The 21,423-nt window shown below is 38.5% G+C and overlaps 1 protein-coding gene across 1 annotated transcript in view; it reads right to left on the bottom strand.

Annotated features, from left to right (window-relative positions):
- Positions 1–3,798: 3,798 nt before the first annotated feature.
- Ctsc (cathepsin C) overlaps positions 3,799–21,423 on the bottom strand; it is a 34,503-nt gene continuing 16,878 nt past the window's right edge. The window contains exons 3-7 of the mRNA XM_055623370.1: positions 19,192–19,367; positions 14,998–15,153; positions 12,233–12,348; positions 6,377–6,508; positions 3,799–5,152 (exon numbers count right to left, since the gene is read on the bottom strand). Coding sequence (XP_055479345.1) covers positions 4,650–5,152; positions 6,377–6,508; positions 12,233–12,348; positions 14,998–15,153; positions 19,192–19,367 — 1,083 coding nt within the window. The 3' untranslated portion in view covers positions 3,799–4,649. The remainder of the gene's footprint in view (positions 5,153–6,376; positions 6,509–12,232; positions 12,349–14,997; positions 15,154–19,191; positions 19,368–21,423) is intronic.

The following is a 21,423-nucleotide window of genomic DNA, read 5'->3' as shown; positions in this document are numbered from 1 at the left end:
TAAGCCACCAACACATAATTTCAAGGTCATATGCACTTGAGATATACATATTAAAAGATATAGATGTATATCCTCAATTTTAGTTTTTACATCATCCATCATCAAACAATTGATCAATCTTGCTAGTTATTATCCATCTATCTATTTATCTATCTAATCTATCTATCTATCTATCAATCTATCTATCTATCTATCTACCAATCATCTATCTGTGTGTACAGGCAAATATGTGGAAGTCAGAGGGTCAATTTCAGAGACTGCTTCTCACTGAGGCAAGGTCTTTCTTGTTTCTGCTACTATGTTGGGTAGTACTTCTCCTGACTAGCTGGCATAAGGACCTTCCAGCTAATTATGCTGTTTCTGCCTCCCACCTCTCTACAGAAAGACTGAAATTGCAGATGAAAGTCACCACATCAGGTTTTTATGTGGGCTCCAGAGATTCCACTCTGTTTCTAAGTCTGTGCAGCAAGCAATTTACAGCCTGTCCCATTTCCTTGGCCCCACACCCAGCAATTTTGTCCAGGTTTCTTCTTTACAAGATTAATAAACATATAAACACTGACACCAGTATATTTAGAGGAAAACCATTCAATTACAGCTTTCCAACTATCATCCATGAGTTGAATATACTTGAAGTACTTTGCTTCAAACAAAATAGGAATTCTGGAAGCTCAAAAAGATTTTGGAAATTAGTTTACAAACAAGGATTATGAAAACCATTAGAAATTTCTGAACATATTGAAGTTTAATTGTCTTTATTGTCAGGATCCTTCTCAGGCTTGTTATTTTACCTGCTTCAAACAAACCCATTTTTAAAGATGGAGGCGAGCTAGAAAATGTTGCAGTATGGCAATCTTAGTTTCCTAGAGCCTACTTAATGCTGTTTGAAACCTAAGAAAAAAAATTATGGAAATCTTAGATTAACTTTAGTTTGCTCTGCCCCACGGTCACCAGTTTCCAAAGCTCCTTCACAGCCATAATCACTCTGTCCTCATGGCTAGCAGCAGATGTAATAGGTGGCAACTGTAAAAATCTCAATACAACAAAAAGTAACCGAAACCAACTCAGTTCAAAAGTATCTTCCTAAGTCAGATTTTTCAAGGTTTCTATGTAGATTCTTAAATAAGATTTAAAAATTCAATAAGCTCTCTCATAAATTTCTTTTTGTTTATAGAAAATATCTTAGCTCTTCCCAATAGCAGATTATTTAAAAGTTCAATTTGTAAGAAGACACCTTGAAGAGTAACTAATATTTTTTACAGTCCTTACTACATGCCCAGGGCTTTCCTGGATTCTTTGTGTATACTGAAGAAGGCATTTGGTTTTCAGAGCTCTATCTGAAGTGAGTACCTTATATGTTTCTTTTGCAATAAAATCCTACTCAGTTCCTGAGTTCAGTGGTTAGACGTCAGATAGGGTTTCCCAGACAATTTTGTGTAGAGAAACTGAATTACTTAAATCTACTTTAGCTCCCCTACTTGAATGAAATGGTCTTAGGCGAAAGGCCAAGAATTTAAGTAGCAAAGTAGCAAGTCTAATTTTAATTTATTTGTTTGTTTATTCGATTGTTTTTTGACACAGGGTCTCACTGTATAACCTTGGCTGGCCTGGAATTGACTGCAAAGACCAGGTTGGCCTCAGACTCACAAAATTTTCCTGCTGTTGCCTTATGAGTTCTGGGATTAACGGTATCACACACAAGTGTAATTAAAAAGACAAATGAAAATGCCCTAGGATAAGACCTTAGAAGTAGAGAATGCAGTTAGAATCATCACAGTTTGTCTCAGGGAACATGCACAGCAGAGGGAGTGGGAACTAGTTCACCAGAAGGACAGCTGTGAAAGTCTGTCATTGGAATGCTTGAAGAAACAGGACTAAATCATGTCAATATCAATAGACAGGCAAATGGTGAATAGGAGAAATCTCACTCAGGGTGTTGCACTTCTAGACAGAGACTTCAGGCAACTAATGACTGCTGGGAGGAGAATTAACCTACTCAGGGATGAGGCTCCAAAGTGGTTAACTGCCACATCATAGCACACAGACAAAAAAAGGGAGGGGCAAGAAGTAGGAGAGGGCATGGGATCTAATTAATTAAAAGTGTATTAAGAGTCAAAAGTATAGAATTATCTATTTCACAGATGCAGAAACAGATGCAGACAAGTAAAGGAATCTTTCTGGGATTTAACAAATATCAGACAGATCCAGCAGATTCTGGCCACTATGGCTTTGGGCTGTGCCAGAAACAAAATATCCAGGTTAATTTTTCCCCTTTGTCACGTAAACATGTTCTGTAGGTTTTTTGGACCTTTGTTTGGGAAGGTTTATCAGAGAGCTCAGTGTCAGCAGACTATGATGGTTTGCTTTATTGGTGCTACTATAAACAAGTTGTACACAACAAACCTTTGCTGCATGGCTTAGTCTGGGAAGATGGTTTGTCACTTATGAGCTGTCTTTACTGAAGTCCATCAACCACAGGGGAGGGAGACACTATCTGCCTATTAGGAAAATACGCCTCCCAGTGTAGAATAATCTTCGCTTTGAGTACAGAATAATCGGAGCTCTTGTTCTTGCCTATTCCTCTTGCCTGAAAAGTTAGGGTCTATTCAAACCATTGTTCTCAACTCAGGATGATCGTAAGAAGTGGTGCCAGAGCTAGTTAAGTTCATATATATACTTTGCAAAATTTCCTGAAGTATTTCATGAATGGTGGCGATTATACATTAGACTTCACAGAGCCCCCACAAAACAGAAAGGCAAGACATTATATAAAAATAAAATTATACTCAGTAACAGTCACAAAAACTGTTTTTTGGAGGCCTATAAGCTAATGGCTTTAGCTGTCCATGCAGAATATCCGATTCCTTATCAACACAGAAAGTCAAAGAATTTTGGCAAACTCTAGGAGGTTCAAGAAGCTGGACTTTAAATGTAGTATACCTGGGCTGAGTAAAGCAAATCTACAATCCTACACACAGTAGGCAAAATCAAGAGAATTATAAGTCAAAGGCCAGACAAGGCCAGACAGTAAGGCCCTGTCTCAAAACATCAAAAAAGCAAACAAAAACTTCATCAACATAATAAAAGATAAAGCTACAATGCATGTTTTTAGAGTGTTACTTTCCTTCAAGGGCAGAGAAATTGTCATTTAATCAGCTGCAATTTAAAAAAAAATGATATTTGGGAGGCAGAGGCTGACAGATCACTGTGTGTTTGAGGCTAGCCTGGTCCACACAGCAAGTCCCTTGCCAGCCAGGGCTACAAATGGAGACCCTATCTCAAAATAAAGAAAATCATATAGGTTTAACATAGCAAGTCTTAAGACTCAGCCTGCCAAGTTAGACTGAGCACACAACTAACATCCCAGGCGATTAAATAGTATCCCCAGTGCTCTGGAAAAAATGGAATCAACAGATCTGGGTCTTGGTTATGACTGCGTCACTTATTAGCTGTGACACTCAGTATAAAGTTCCTTGCACTTGGTCTAAATCACTGTCTTTATCTGTGTGAGGAGCTTAGGTAGAATGACTGCCCTGGTTTTCTTGAGCCTCAAAAAGCTTTTGGTTTATGACATTATTGTAGAACTCTGATGGCATTGCCTAATTTGTCTGTCACATTACTTTAAATAGATGTCAGCTGTTTACTCAGCATAATGATTTCATGTCACTGCAAAACATCTGTAGACCTCCCAAAGAGCTACTCAAATCTAAACAGTATAGTTCACTCATTAAGCTACTATTATTCACCAGTGAAGGCCGACCAACATTTCCAAATACAGAAGACACATGACAAGAAATGTTTCAACATGCAGGTATTATGAAAACCCTTTATTTTCTGTATGAATTTAGAGTTCACTAGGTATTGTCAGAAGATACCCCTTGACATAAGGTTAAAAGCTTTTGTTTTATTTATTTATTTGTTTGTTTATCTGTATGTTCATGTAAGTATGGAAGCATAAGCCGGTACAGAAGCCAGAAGCCAACTGTGGCTATAACTTCTTAGGAACACTCACTTGATTTTGACACAGATCACTTTACTAACCCGGAACTTGTTCATTTAACTACACTGACTGACCAGTAAGCTCCAGAGATCCACCTGTCTCTGTCTCCTTGGTGCTAGGATTACAAGTGTGTCAGCATGTCTGGCATGGATCCTGAAGACTGACATTAACTCCTCATACTTGCACAGCAAGCACTTTTTGCAGCTGACCTATTTTTCCTGTTCCCTAGGTTGTCTCCTACATGACATATTTTCTTTGTCTTTCCTCCTTAAAAAAAAAAAAAAATGCATCATGGAATATAAATGCTTCTAAGGGAAGGAGTCAGTGACAAAAATTCTTGTAAACACATATAGAAATTCTGTAGTACTGATCATTGTAGATGACCAAAAAAATTCATTATTTGACAACTTAACCATTGCTCACAAAAGTCTTATATAACCATGTACCTATTTAAAAAAAAAAAAAGAGTGGTTCAGTTGATGGGAAGGATAAGAAAAAAAAAAAAAATCAAGCATGATTTTTAAATTTAAAGGCAAAAGTCTTCATGGAAACCTAGTGCTAAGCTTCTGAAATTGCTGTTGTAAAGTCTCAATCCTGTGACTAAATCACTCTGCGAACGATGAAGACCAGTAACACTGGGAGCTGCGTCCTACAGTTTAGGAATTGGTTTGGCTGCCACGGCTATGCTCTCAATGGCACACTCATCGGTCCCTCTGCGGATCCGGAAGTAGCCGCTTTCACCCCACTGAGTGCCCCAGCTGTTCTTCACAGTCCAGTACTCTGTCCCAGTGGCTGGATCTCTTCCATAGCCCACGAGCAGAACAGCATGATTGGTCAGCTCAAAGGGGTTGAAAGGGTCTCTCAGCCCGGTGTGGTGGTAGATTCCACTGCGGTAGTGCAGGAAGTCGTCATGGACTTCGAAGGCAACGGCTAGGGGCCCATGCTGGACCAGCTCGAGCTTCATCAGGGCTTCATTGCAGCCACCGTAGAAGCCACCCACATAGTAGTAGTCAGAAGAATAGTAGCGGAGGCAGTTGTCTTTTGGTTTGCACGGGGCATCTGCGGCTAAGTAGGGGAAGCAGTTTTCTTCCACCACTCCAAAATCTTGGGCGTACTTGCCCGCAATGAGGTAGGGGAACCCACCATCGCAACCTGAGAATGAAAGCACACATCGTCACTCTCCTTACGCTGGAAGAAGGCAGGTACAGCTTCCGCTGGGTCCTCCCTTTCTTTTCTGTTCCTTGGAAGTGGTTCTGAGTTTAAATATCACTTCGGTCTTCCTTCCTTACACATTCATCTAACAATTCCCCAGCCGAGCTCTTTAACAGGCATTCATTTAGCACTTCATAAGGAAAGTAGCTACTCTAGCATAGTAGTTGACTGAGGAGGGCTCTGAAACCAAAAATAGGTTCAAATCTAAAAGTGTGCGAACTACTTAATGTATCTGTACCTCTGCTTATTTATCTGTCAAATATAGATGGTGACAGCACTATTGTTGAGGTTTAGAATAGTTAATTCACGTACAAACAATCACGTTAGTGAGTGCAGTCATTGCCAAATAGACACACACACACACACACACACACTGACTCAAGCAAATCTCCTGGACAACTGCCTACCAAGACTCCTCCCATCTCCCTCTTCACCCTGGGCCCACAAACTTGTACTTCCATCATTGTTCTCATCATTGTAATTATTTAACTTCTGCTTCTGTTGCCTAATTGCACACTTCACGAGCCTAAGAAGAGTTATGCTATCTCATAGCTTCCAGGGCCTAGACATCCTAATATGGTATGTAGTATTTCAGAGAGAATGAAAAGCTCGCTGACAGTCATTCACCAGAAGTTTCACTGGAAGCCATGAGACTTCCCAGTGGCCACATAGAAGCAGGTATCAGAAAACTTTAAAATGGTAGTATTTTAGATAGTATTTCCTTCTAAATATTGTTTAATATTCTGTATAGCCTGTTCTGAAAGACTAAGTACAAGGAGATAAATTCTCTTAAAAAACAAAGCGATATTAGGAACAGGGTTGTGGAAAGAGATCACGTTTGGAAGCTGAAGCTGTATCATTTTCCTGAGAAAAATTTGCTTATGTTCATTCTGTGCTTTTGAATAAGGTCTGTGCCTGCTTTTTACAGTCTTATACACTGTCAGGTGATTCTGTAAGAGGCAGTACTCACTTGATGTATTGACGTCTTGCTGTGGGATGCAGTGGATCCCATGAGATACCGTCCACTGATAATTGATGGGGCCAGATTCAAACCAGGGATTTATGGCCACAGGCCCCATATTTTTCTGCTATGCTACCCCTTTAATTTTTCTAGCTGTTTATATACAAATAGCTCATATCATAGCTCTGAAATAAAACACTTACCTTGGGCATACTGGCTACAAGACACAACCTCCTGAGGACTCAGGATTGGGGTCTGAGAATTGTTGGTTAATATACGAATTCTTGATTCTAGCATTCCCATAGAGGCAAATGAGTAGCAGCTTCCACAAGATTCTGTAGATGACGAAAAAATAATATGTATGCTATTTATTTTAATTTCACAAAGAAACACAAAAACCTGAGTGAAGGAGGCACCTTAATATAGGATTTAAAATAAAAGTTATTTTTTTAAATAAAAATTAGCACAATATAGAAGATAATCTACAAGCATTGAACCTGACATGCTTCTGGACAAAAAAGAATGGATTTATGTCTATAACAGTTTCAGTCAGTGGAACACATGTGAGCTAAACTTTAAAAAAAAATTCTAATGCAGTAACCTGAGTTTATCCAAAATTCATTGAAATTCTAAGCTCTGGTGCCAGGAGTTGGGGGCAGTCCTCATGAATGGGATCAGTGCCCTGTAAAAGATACTGTGAGATCTATTGGCAAGGGCCAAATGAATTTATGAGAAGCATCTGCTAGGAAGACAGTTGCCATTCCAGGAAAAGGAAAAATAATGTATTATAAAATAATGTATATGAACAATGCTACTTTTCTATATGTTTCTTCAAAGTGCCTGGGTAAAAGAAATAAACATCAAGCATAGTAAAACTGGATGTCTCCTTGCTATAGTTTTTAAATAAATGAATACAGCTTTATCCTTCTACTGTTGCACAGACTCTTTCGCCTCTGCCATTGATACAAAGATTACATGGCGATACGGTCATACCCAATCTAGGATGTATATCATTCAGTTTATTATATTAGTTTTACAAAACTACTAAAGTGCTAAGCGCTTCATTATAAATCCAAAGATTTATGAAGTCAATTTAACTAATTTTCCATATATAGGTATTTTTAATAAATCTGATTATTTGTAATTTGGTAGCCACCTTGTTTCCAAAAAAGCACTTTGAAAACTTTTGTTTTAAAATGTTAGCAAGAATATTGTTTTTCCGTCTCCTGGTAATGATTCACGAACCTCCTGCAAGCAAAGAAAAGCCAGGATGCTGTTTAAACTCCACTATCATAAACCCTATTTGAAATGCTCAGACTATTTTTCCTCACACTAAGCTGGGATTTCCTCGAGTGCTCTTTATCTTGCCATGTGACACAGTGAAGGGCTCAGTGCGTGCTTGTGGAAAGAATGAGTCAAGAGATGACAAGTAGGTACATATTTACAACCCAGAAATAAAGTAAATTCAAGGGTAGCTATCAACCATCTACTTATCTCTGAGCTCCAGAGGAAGCAGAACTGTGGATCCTAGCTTGAGCCTACTCCTACAGGTCACAGTACCACAAGACCCTGAGCACGATCCACCAAGCATCTCATTCCTTCTTAACTGCTACCTCATTTGATCTTCCTCCCAATTCTCCCTTCTAAAACTCTCATATTTACCCATGTTACACACTGCTCCCGCTGCTGAGCAATCATCTAAATTATGAAGATGAAAAGATAAACACCTGTCAGGTGACTTAGAAGGCACTACTACAAAATCTACTCACTTGACAACTAAGTCAATGGCCTGTCCATCAGCTAACCGATAGCAGATGTTCGTACCTTGTTTTCTCTTAGTGCGGGGCTAGTAGCCTTTGCTTTTTTTTTTTTAAATCACTGTAATTTTGAATCACAACTTTGTTTGTTCATGAACAAAGGATAAGCCCTGAAAGAGCAGAAACTGTATTATTGTTCACCTTATCTGAAGAACTACAAAGCAAAAACACGTTTTCTTTTCCTGTTTGGCTTTTGTTTTTGAAATCTACTTCAGATATGCTTTCCTTGTCATGTAATCACTACATAGAAGATTAACTCTGACCTTGTGGTTTCCAAACCATCTAGAAAATACTTCCTCTGGACTCCTCCTTAAAACAAAGCAATGTCAAGGAAGAAATGAGTGACCAAATAACCAAAGCCACGATCATGTACAACAGACACCTGAGTCCTATTAACCACGAGTTTTCTCAGCTTTTAGCAGCCGTGGAGATAAAGCCTGTAAGTATTAATCATTAAACCCACATTATCTGATTATATGATGGGAGGGAGAGGTCACAAGTATAGACCATGGCTCAGAATGTGCTTTGATTAGAAATCACAAGGAAATTTTCTCTTTAAGTCCCTGACTTTCTGGAAAGACTGTCAACTGCTAAGATAATCATTGCCTAGAGTCCGATGGAAGGGGAGGAGGACCTACCCTATCATTGGACTGGGGGAGGGGCATAGGAGAAGAAGAAGAAGGAGGGATGGTGGCATTGGGAGGGATTGGGAGGGGGCTACAGCTGGGATAGAAAGTGAATAAACTGTAATTAATAAAAATTAAAAAATAATAATCATTGCCTCCTTTGGGAAAAAAAAATCCAGTTTAGGGTCTAAAAGAAACATAGTATGTACGATGACTATAATGCAATAAGTAAGAAGGGGCCTCATTCCCAGAAATCTTGGCGTGGGACCCCACCTCCAAAGAGACAGAACATGGTTTCCACATGATCGCAACCTCCAGCAATAGGGAACATGCTTTGTCCCTCATTAGCCATGTGACCCAGGGTAAGGCTTAGCCCCTGGCATTTATTTTCATTTTTGTGCAAAGATAGATTAGGCAGAGTGAACAATTTAAGGGCCTTGACTTCTTGCACTAATGAGCAACATTTATAAGCAAGACCTAAACAGAGTTGACTCTAAATATCCACATTACCTAATGTGGCGATCCCATCCTGCAGAGCTACTCTACTCTCCCAGATACAAAAAGACCTAGGGGAAAACAAAGTAAATACATCTCCAACTTTTCTCTCCCCACTTCAGCCTAAAGGTAATCTGGTAATAAGGAATTTATAAAGTCGTTTTAAGGTGTAAATGTAAAACTTCATTTGCCTTTCCAATATTTACTTCTGCTTTAATCTTAATTTGTTCACAGATGAATGGAAAGTTGTGAATTCCCTTAACTATGGCTAATATAGACTGGTATTATGAAAGTGGGAAATTTGCAAGTACCTCAATTAATAGGAAGAGAAAAAAAATCATTGTCTTTTCAACTCTGAAGTATAAGAGAAATATCAAAAAGAAGTTAAAAGAGGAACTTCTAGGTAGGTGTGTTACTTCCTCAAGCACCTGATATTACAGTGCAGGTGAGAGACTGGTTGAAAAGCCATCAATTCACAAATGACTTGTGTTTTGAAATTTCCATTTGTGGTACAAATTGTATTTACAAAACACAAAGAATGGGGAGATTTGGGGACTATCAGAGCTTTTACCAATTTTCCAGAAAAACAATGTCAAAAAACTTCCTTCAAAATATCTCATCTTCTTCCCCTGGATTACTGTCTCATAGCACCTGTCTATAAATGTGGGGGGGGGGGAGACACTCTACCCTTCCCCACTGAATGCCTCAATCCCCTTACTAATGTGAGTATCATGTTCTACTTGAATGTTTTGCTTGTATGTCCTTCTAAATTCTATGTCTTGGGGAAAAAAAGCTATTACCCTTTAAACAGAGGGCTCAGTGGGTAAAGTGCTTGATATGCAAACACAAGGGCCTGTGTTCAGATCACCAGGACCCGCACAATAGCTGTGAGTGGTGGCATAGGTCTGTAACCCCAGAACTGGGTTGATGGAATCAGGCTTGCTAGGCAGCACTGACCATTGCGAGCCCCAGGGTCAGTGAGATGATGTTTCACAAAATAAGGTGCACTGTCAAGAGGACGACATCCCTCATCAACCCCAGGTCTCCACACACCCAGGAGACTGCAACTGCCCATACATGCACACACACCATACACAGAAGCTTCCTGACGTCTTATCAAATTACGACAAGTAACCAAAGGTGCGCCATCAAAGTATTCACAGCTCATATTATTTGCCAGTCGCTATCAATAATGAAATCAACACAAGACATTCATTACTTCCCTAATTTTTTCTATCGTAGTTAGGGCTTCTATTGTTGTGGTACAATACCATGACCAAAAGCAATGTGGGAGAAAAGGGAGTCTATTACATCTTATCCTTCCAAGTAATGGTCTACTATGAAGGGAAATGAGGGCAGGAACTCAAGGTAGAAACTGGTGGAGAAGCCATTAGAGAGTTCTGCTTATTGGCTTGCTCTTCATGGCTTATTTGGCCTTTCTGATAGCACTCAGGTCCACCAAGGTCATAGGTGGCACCTCCCAGAGTGATCTGGACCCTCCCACATCAATCACCAATCAAGAAGATGCTTACCTACAAGCTGGTAGATGGATTTTCTCAAGGAAGTTCATTCTTCTCAAAAGATTCTAGCTTAGTGTCATGGTGACACACAAAACTAGCCTGAACCGGATTTACTTGGTAATCAGGTAAATTTTAATCCTCTGCAGGCTGAGTGACTGATTAGAACATTCATGATTCTAAGGAATTGTTTGAGAGCCCAGAGCTTTGGTTACCTTCAGTAGCCCAACAATTACTTACATACCACTGTTGTATCTGACCAAATATCCATTTGATGATAAGGTAACTTCTTTGAAATACATTAATTAACTAAGTTAATAGCAAACCACCAGGTCCCCTTAACAGCAAACACAAGAATATCATTAGATAGCATCTAAATTTCACAACCAAGATTTGTAGTCTTTGCTGTAAACCACATGCTTGATTCTCCCATCATCATATTTGGCAAATGAACTCAATTATAACTTTGTCTTGCTCTGTGACTACAAAACATTATGAAGTCTACATCGGACATTTCTTACTTCTCTAATCCAAGCATGCACAGAGACTCTGTCTTAGTGAGCTTTTCTATTGTTGAGGCACAACACCACGACAAAAAACAATTTGGGGAAGAAAGGATTTATTTCATCTTACACTTCCAGTTAATGGTCTATTACAAAAAGAAATCGGGGCAGGAACTCAAAGCAGGAATTATGTAGAAGCCATTAAAGAGAATGATTAACAAATCATTCTTCAAAATGAATGTGTACATGCTTTTAGCAGTTGAATGTATTTTATTTTAAAAACCTGCAATCTAATATGCTAACAAACTTTGAATCTTACTTGAAAATCACAAAATGCTTCAGAAAGTTTTGTGTTTGAAGCTCTTCAGATCAGGAACCTAACGTATAATAATGAATCTCCAAACAACTGTTGCGTAAAACTTAGGAAAGAAAGATTATCTGTTCTCACGTGCAGGTAAAGGAAGTTTTGTAATTGCAAAGCTAAATGAACTCATGACTAAGGAAACTGAGGTAGCTGATTCCACCAGAAGCCATATTCTGATATAAAGTTAATTAAAAGGTCTGTATACATACAGCTCAAGAAATCTAAGCTTATGTAGTAATTAAAGATCACAGACTGGGAAAAGTGAGAAGGCAGGTAGCAGAAGGGATCCAGTTTAACTTTTATTGGAAAGAAGACCAGTTTTAACTGCACATAATTATTTCTTTCCATGGACGTGTATCCTGGCAGCTAGGTAACTGAGTTCACACTGGTAAAATCTATGTTGAGAAATGTTGAGCTCAGGTAAAAAGATTATTTAAAGCAAATTTGGTGCAAAAGAAGGAAGAATTCAAAGACCATTTGTATGTGTCTGTGTGTGTGGCTTATTCACGCACAGATTACACAATATAGTGTAGGCTATCTACCAATATTAGCACATCTTGCTTTCAACCTCCATGACATGTGCCAAAAAACTTGGCCTCCATCTCTTTACTAAACTAGGAAGACCTTGGCAATTCCATTCCTGTATCTCTAAGTCCATCCTAGAGCCTAATACATTATTAAACATTAAAAACAGCTTGTAATGACTTAATGAAAACTCAGACTTTTGTTAGTTTTACCTTGGTTTCGAACAGGGCTGACAAAATTGACGCCATGGACATTTCGCCAGTCCCAAGATTCTGGCAAATTTAAAATCTGTTGCTGTAGTTCAGCAGTCAGTGGGGCAGGTTTGGGCCTAGAATGGAAGTGCATATTTAGTGCCAAAATAAAGTCTTTCCTTAGAAGATGGCATCCTAACCTCGGGTTCCAAGGTTAAAGCCACCATAGCAGCTATTGTCTTGACTGAGAGTGGATGAACACTCTTGGCCCTTGAGTGGTGCAATGTGGCCGTTACACAATGTGTCGGTTACATAACTCAGCTGCATGAAAAGCTTTCGGTTACTGCAGACTTTCCGGATCTAGTCCTTTTCCTTGTTCAGTGAAAGCTAATTTTAGTATGCTTCCCCTTAGGACCTGCTCTTACTTCTGGTAGGTGTTGGTCAAGAAACAAGATACAAGTTATAGATGTTCATTAGAGGGACCAGAGAAAGCATAAAACTAACTGGTGTTTGACTCACTTTTGCAATATGTGACATTCTGCGAGGAACTTTAAAGTCACAAACTAAAGCTTATTTTTATGAAAACAGGTATACTCATGCCTATTTAAGAGGTTTTATGAGAAAAAACAATGTAATAATAATAACTCAAAAATTAAGACAAATTTGTAAATGGCATCAACACAGATGTCACTGAAAGTACTAAATAAGATACTGGCACTCTGAAATAATTTTTTGGCACAAACTAGGAACTGAAACACTAACTTCCATCTTCCTTTCATCCTATAAGGCACAGTATTTGGACACAACACATACATACTAAAAAGATAAAAGTGGGAACACAAATATGGACACAAACAAAAAGAAAAAGAGGAGTTCCAGTGTACTAACATGAGAATTAGAAACACTTTGCAGATATTATTTATTATCTGGTCTTAATGCCTCAGGCCTCAGTGTTTTAGAATCCAGTGAAATGTCTGTATCAGAAAGCAGCACAGAAGTGATATTTGCTTGTGATTTTAATGGTTTCCTGGCTTCTTAATCCTCAGGTTAAAAATATTTGAGACTTTCTAGTATACAGCTAGATATTTATAGCAGAATCAACTCACATACAAAAATTCTACTGGAAATCGAGCAGTCAGACCTCCCTATTTGCTGTGATGTTTCCTTCTCCATGTGACTTCCATCTTGATCTTAAACTTTCTATGGAGCTCTAGTGGTAATAATAGCTTTTCATAAAACAAAGGTTGGTGTGTGGACAGAGTCTAAGAAAAGGAATCTCCCTAAAACAAAGCATTGTAACATATGACAAATATAGTGTGAGGCTCAGGCTCTCGGAACAAGCTCTTGCCTTCTTTACTAGTTCCCTCTGCCTCAGATTTCTGTTAAACAGGTCTCAACTTTCTGTTACAGAGACATTAAGACTCTGTTTAGTGAATCCAGGAAAGGGACATTCCTTGTCCCAGTTTTGACTAAGCAGAGTAGCTCATTCACTAATAAACAGAGTTTGAGAGATATCATAGAATAGTCTATTGAGAAAGGGGATATTATTAGTTGGATAAGAAAAAGGCTATAGTGTCTCATAGTTGAATATTTCCATTGAATTGGTTCATTTGTCCACTGACAAAAAAGTGATGTATCTCAGCCAGTTCAAAGAGCTACAACATTGTGTGACTTATTTCAATCATAATTAAAAAAAATCAAAGATTCTATATATAATCAGGAATTAATCTTTGAATGCTGTGAAAATTAAAGAGTATTAAAATATGTTAAGGGAAAATAATCATCCTAAATAATTTATCGACTCTTACTGGTCTCTAGTTTTCTTCTCTTAAACCATGTTGGTTTCTCCTAAAGAAAAGTTTGGCAGGAAGAGCCTTAGATTCTTAACAAATGCTAAGGAACCATAAATCCACTCCTAGATCCAGCCATCATTCTAGAAAGATAGTACAGAATACTCAAATTCTTACTCAGATGAATAAAAAATTATGTATATATAAATACATAATATTTATATAATAATATAAGATATAAGATATAAAATATATAATATATAATAATGCTATATCTCTATATCTATGCATATATATATATATATATATATATATATATATATATATATATACATATATATAAAATTTGCCAAAACAGGAAGATGCAATGAGATTACAAACAAAAGATGGCACCGAATTTGTGGCTAGGAGTGGTGGTGGGAGGATAGAGTAAGTAATTATTTTTTTTTTCCTGAACCTTAAAACACCAAGATTTTCAGATTTTTTTTTTTTCTCAGTGGCAAATCTGATAGTTATAATTATCAAGCTGAAAAATATGTGAGGGAGCAGACGTGGTGGCGTAAAATGAAAATAAAGCTTTCAAGAATGTTTATCATAGTTTTTGAAAGCAAGTCAAGTAGTAAACTCAATTATGGACCTATTCAGATTACCTAGGATAGTAAGGATAAGTCTACTCTTTAGATTGTGGTCAGTAACAGTGAAATTGGCTAAATTTCAAGGAATGACTAAAAATGACATTAAGGAGAAGAGACAAGCTACAGGAATAAAAAGAGTGGAGACAGGATGTGAATTTACAGCACAGGAAAGACCCTAAAACATGATTTGGACAATATCCACAAATATGAAGGAAGGTGAAAGAAAAAAAGACAACAACAACAAACACAATTAATTGGGAGGACTAATGAGACAATGGGCCATCCAGGTGGGGCTGGTGTGGAGGAGGGTTCCCTTTAGTTCTGAAGTTTTTACTAGTAAAAAGGAGAGGTACCATGTTACCTTGGGATCCTTTGGCTGTGGCCACCACTTCTCTTAATCAGATCTCTTAGGTTCAGCTTCTCATATTCCTTGTATATGGCTGCAGTCCAAGACTTCTGAACAGTATTGATGGCCTTCACAAAGTTGTGGTTATAACTGTAGAGCCTATCAGAATATCTGCCAACAAAGCAACACAGCTTTAGATACGGTCTTCTCAGATAAAACAAGTCTCCAATCAAACTGATCCTCACACTGTATGTCAAGGTGGAGAGTGGTGTAGTCTTTTAAGAACATAGTTGTCACCAGAGGTGAGCTGGAAGCTACTGTTTCCTACAAAGACTCAATTAGCCATCTAGATATATGATGATATTCAGTAATCATGTATGTATTAATGGTAGATTGGAAATAACCAAGAGCAATGTCCCCAAACAAGGAACTTTTTAATGTAAATAGTACTTTATATGTATGTATTTCACACTACACAAAGCACAAAGGATTATTTAATGATACAAAAGGAATGTCTGCTGTATTAATTTTTAAAAGGTAAAGTTTATACAGATAAACAAAGCCGTGTTTATCTTTGTAGTTGACATGACAGTATCATCTTTTCTGCATGCCCCCTTTATCTATTTTATTTTGTATGCTTGAGAAAGGCTTTGGTCTCAAAATCATTAATGTATTCCGGGATGACTTTGCACTTCTGCTCCTCCAGTCTCTACTTTTAGGTGATAACATTATAGGCTTGCACCACCAAGCCTATGCTTAGTTCATGCAGCACTAAGCATAGATCCCAGCACTCCACACCTGCTAGGCTATCTGTCAAGCATGCCAAATGGATGTGTCCTTTTCAAAGTGCACTTTTCTAATCTGTTGTATGAACAAAAGATTGCAGCAAGTACATGCATACAAGTTTTGTACATATTCTAAGTATTATTCCATATAGGGGTTTTATGCCCTTGTTATTAAAAATTAGTATCAGCAGAAATATCTGGGAATTTTAGGCAACGTGGACCACACTCAACCCAGACCAATAAAATCAGGCTCTGAAATAAGTTTTCCATGTCATTTATAAAAACATGAGAATTATTTGTCTATTTTGTGTGAAATACTCGGCTATGGATGCAAAAATAACGCAAAAAGCACATGTTGACAAACTTGTTAATTATTCACTGAATTCCAACACTCATCACACCTGTGTGTCAGTGGAGAGCAATTACATAGTGACTGTGCACTCCTACTGTAACGTAGTCTATGGTCTGAGTGAATGTAAGTCACTGTTACATTTTTGAGAAGCATTGTCACTTACTTCCTTTGCCAGGTCACAGTAGCTAAGAGAGTTTCATAAGAGAGCTTCATACACTGACATATGCATCAGAGTAACGACAAGCTGCCATCAGAGCTCTTTTTTTGATAATTTAAATTTACTTTTTATAATTGATTCACTTTATATCCTGATTGTAGCCCCCTCCCTCATCTCTTTCCTGTCCCACCCTCCCTCTCTCCTCCTCTTCCCCCCGATTCCTCAGAAAGGGGGAACCCTCCTCTCCTACCATCTGACCCCAACCTACCAAGTCTTATCAGAACTGCCTGCATCCTCTTCCTCTGTGGCCTGGCAAGGGCTCCTCTCTAGGGGGAAGTGATCAAGGATCAGGGAACAGAGTCCATGTCAGTGACAGCCCCATGCTGCTCTTATTAAGGAACCCAAATGGAGACTGAACTGCCTATCAGCTACATCTGAGCAGGGGGTCTAGGTCTTTTCCATGCATGGTTGTTGGTAAAGGGCTAAGATAAAAAATAATAATAATCCTCATGTGACAGCACATGCTGAAGAGAATGTGGAGAAAGGGAACCCTCCTCCATTGCTGGTGGGAATGTAAACTTGTACAGCCACTCTGGAAATCAAGCTGGCGCTTTCTCAGATAGTTAGAACTAACTAGTGCTACCTCAAGATCTAACTACACCACTCTTGGGCATATACCCAAAAGATGTTCCGCCATACAACAAAAACATTTGCTCAGCTATGTTCAGAACAGCCAGAATCAGAAAACAACCTGGATATCCTCAACTGAAGAATAGATACAGAAATTGTGGTACATTTACACAATGGAATACTACTCAGCTATTAAAAACAAGGATACCATGAAATATGCAAACAAATGGATGGAAATAGAAAAAGCCATCATGGTATTTAAGGGTTATTTTTGGTGTCTTAAGAGTGAAGAAGATTAAAAAAGATCAAGTCAGTTTACATTCCAGTGTGGATGGGATGGCCTCCTGAGACCACACCCTTACATGAGAGCTCCTGGCTGGAAGGGTTGGAAAAATGAATTTTTTTTCTTTCTTCTTTTCTTTTCAGGCATATGGCTTCAGAAAAGTTGTCTGGCTACAGTGGAGAACTTCATACCCACAAGGGTACCAGCAGCTCAAATTGTACTCAGTGAGTTATAAAGGAAAAGGGGTTAAAAAGAAAAAGAAGAAACTGATAAGTTTGGAGAGATCATGGAAGAGTGTGGTCTGGGAGAAACAGGAGTGAGTGGAGGGTAGATATGAGAAAAATACATTATATACATATCCGAAATTCTCAAAGAATAGATAAAAGTAAAATAATGTATCCAATATCACGTAACAGATCACGAAGAGCTGAAAGAGATCTTAAAGTTACTTTAATCTCAAAAGTTTATTTTAAGGATCAGGAAGTGCAAGAGAGATTCCTCACAAAGTGGTTACAATGGTTGAAAGTTTCAATCAGGTTCACCAGTAAGTAGCACCCCAGAAAGGATGCAAGCTGAACAGCTTGTAAGAAATGATTCTGCTAAAGAAACATGCCACATAAATCTACTGAAACACTGAACTTAAAAGGAAGGGCCGCATTGTCCTCTACTGTGGCCTGCAGCCCTTCCTTTTAAGTTCAGTGTTTCAGTAGATTTATGTGGCATGTTCACTGTTGATGAGAACTGATAGACTAAGATCAGAATGGAGAGGAGAACCTCCCCTATCAGTGGACTTGGGGAGTGGCATGCATGCAGAAACGGGAGGGAGGGTGGGATCGGGAGGGGAGGAGGAAGGGGCTTATGGGGGGATACAAAATGAATAAAGTGTAATTAATAAAAAATTAAAAAAAAAAAAAAGGAAGGGCCGGATCAGTTTCCATTTTGGTTAGCCCTCCGGGAGACAAGAAAGAAGAGTAAGGCATCTTTCCAGACACATCTTCGTGACCTCACAGCTTCCAGTTATTCCTTGCCAGGATCACGAGGCTCTGAAGATTTGGTTCATGTGTACGTTTATAGTGGCTTTTACAAGTAAACAAAATGGAAAAGGAAATGATACTTATTGATCCTCCTCTTGCAAAACTAACAATGCCAGAAAATTCTTGTTTGTGTGGCTCCTTATGGCAGACGCCTGAATGAAAATAGTAACTGCCTTTTATGGCTGAATTTTATTTTTTTGGAAGAGGAAGGGAGAAATATTGTTAATTATAATCTCAAGCAGAAAAAAAAATTAAAAAGAAATACGGAAAACCCTTCCCTCCAATATCTCAGCCTGAGATTGTATTTAGAAATAGGTCTTTAAAGAGGTGATAAAGGCCGAGTGAGGTCATTAGTGTGGGCTCTGGTCTAGCTTAACTAGGGTCCTGAGATGAAAAGGTTAGGATACAGTAAGGAAGGCCAAATAAGGACACAGTGAGGAGGGGGAGGATCCAGCAGCAAACCAGGAAGAAACCAAGTTCCAGCATTCAGAACCCAGAGCAAAAACTTTCCTTTCGGCTACCCAGCCTACAATGCTTCTAGGTGACAGCCCAAGCAAATACAGCACTGCAGAAACACCAACAAACTTAAATTTCAGTTGCTTTTTATGTTTACCGTCTGTTGTGTGTGGAAATGAACACTTGTTGTAGTATCACATACATGTATTGTGCAAGACATTACTATACCACAACCAATGAAATGACTTTTCTTTATTAGTAATTTGTGATTTTTCTGTGGTTCCTTTAACCATGTTTTTGTGTTTAACCATTCCCTGGTTCATTGGTTTTGAAATGTGTTGAAATATTACCTTTTTGGTCATTTCCATCAATTCACATATATTTCCAGTACAATTTTATGTAACATGGCTAAGGTCATAAGCCAAAATGACAGCTTCCAAAAGCGAACACACACTCAACCCACACGCCACATAAAACAAAGCTAATTGGAAGTATCCCAAGTCACAACTCACCTTTCCTGGAGATTTCCAAGGTGTGCCACTTTTACATTTGCCACGTTCGCCTTCTCAGAAGCACTTCCTATCTTCTTCCCAACAAAACAAGCCCAGTTCTGGCCTAGCACATCATGGACCCACCCAGTCATGGTCTCATGGCAGTAACTGACGACTGTGCTGCCCTTGACTTCATACTGCAACCAAGTGAGAAAATAAAAGACCAATTAAACCTGTGCTTGGCTCTCAGGTCTGTTTTCTTGGCTCCTATTTACTCTAAAGATGCATTGTGGCCCTCTGCCAACCAAAATAAATCTTCAGTTTAGCTGAGGATGTTCCGATAATTACTCTAGAAAAGCAGAGAAACCAATTTTTCTAAGATTAGCATTGTCAGCCTCCAAACTGAATGCAATTCTAGGAATGAAAAAAATGGCTATGGAAAAAGCTCACATTTTAAAAGCAGCTATCATATCTAAAGCATTTTGCATTTATTTCTCACAATCAGTCTATGAAAAAATAACAACCTATCCTGTATTTCTGATAACATTTCAGGAAGAGTCATCATTCCTCCTGAGGACCACAGGGCTGTTAAAGTGGCAGGGACAGAATTTTCCTCCTCTGGTTGTTTTGCTGTTGTTGTTGATGGAAGAGGCTCCCATTAGTCACAACCCATATTTTCTGTGTAGCTAAACAAAATCCTTTTTTGCTGTTAGTCTCCTGATGTATTAGAATATGCCCATCGAGAGGCAACTTAATTACTGGTTCCACTTTATTTCAGTAATATGGCCCTTTGAATGTTTACATGTTACCACTGAAAGAATACTACAGTGACAGACCCAAGTTTGAATCCAGGCCCATGGCTCTAGAGCCAGATTACTTTCATACAATGACATCTCACTGGGGAGGAGGACATGACCACAATGAGCAGGAGGGAGGCAGGCAGAAGGAAGAAAGGCATGACCGTTAGTTAAGTTTGAAGGCAATTCTACTATACCATATTTAACTGTAAAACAAGGACACCACAAAAATGTCACACGCAGAAGTGTGACACTGGGACTCAGTTGTCCAGTGCAAGTTGATAAGCACGTCCCCGAATTGCCAAACCCAATACTTTAGGCTGTGCAGCGTGTCAGAGCTTATATCTGTTGGGCTCTAGGACACAGATGGACAAGTTAAGTGTAATAAATGATGCATTTTTTGACACAATTATTTCCAACACACAATGTGCTTACCAAGATCTCAGCCAAGTTGAGAGACAACCACATTGAACTATACAAAACTTCTGTTATCACTAGAGTAAATATTCGTGATTTTATCCAGTATACCCTGAATCCCATAGACTTTAAACCATGTGTTTCTTTTTGGTACTAGTTTTTGGTCATATTCATTGGTCCTCTCTTGTGTGCTAAGATGAACCAGGTAGGCCTCAGAGAGAATGCCTCTTTCAGCTCTGCTGACTGGAAAGCAGCCTTAAAATATCAGAGCCCTGAAATTTTCCTTACAGCAGAATGTCTCTGTTTCTGTCTCTCTCTGTAACAATATGTCAGTAAACTTTTACTGGAAAATAATAGAAAAAGAAAAAAAGAAAGCCTAAAATGTTTCAAATGTAAAAATTGAGAACATGTTTATTAACTCATAAAATTTTGCAAGATTAATAAGAAAGGGTGAGTTGACCAAGGCCCAGGAAAATCACTGTACAACCGTTTTCTTGGACTCCTGAGAAGCAGAGCCACCTACTAATATTAATACACTGTATACAGCTGCTTTTCTACCACAAAGGCAGAAACCCTCTTATAAACACTGTACCCATTCCTTATCCATCTTAGGGATTCAAGACAACGCACAAATGACACTCTCAGAGGGCAGAAATAAAGGATCTATGAGATTTGTTAAACTAGAGTTTAACAGCAAACACTCCTACAATCAAACGTTGCTCTCTGTACCATGCAGCATTTCTTTATCTACTTCTCCTTCACAAACAGCTGGAGTGGTAAATGATGCGAGGGAGAGAAAACCAGAAACTACAGAGCAAATGCTAAATTCCTAATTGTGTTTCCATGTGTGTTATCCCAACCTCCATAAAGCCTCTTGGGATAAGGAGAACTAGTTCTCTGAATGTAGTACTGGTAGCCCTGCAAAGAGGATGAGGAGTGCACTCCTGATACTCATGTGTTACTGTTAGTAAGTTAGTCAGGTTAGTTAGTTAGTTAGTTAGTTAGTTAGTTAGTTAGTTAGTTAGTTAGTTAGTTAGTT

This window comes from Psammomys obesus, unplaced genomic scaffold, assembly GCF_907164565.1.
Source record: "Psammomys obesus unplaced genomic scaffold, mPsaObe1.curated_primary_1811, whole genome shotgun sequence".
Taxonomy (NCBI): Eukaryota; Metazoa; Chordata; class Mammalia; order Rodentia; family Muridae; genus Psammomys; species Psammomys obesus.
This window is presented reverse-complemented; position numbering and strand designations above follow the sequence as displayed.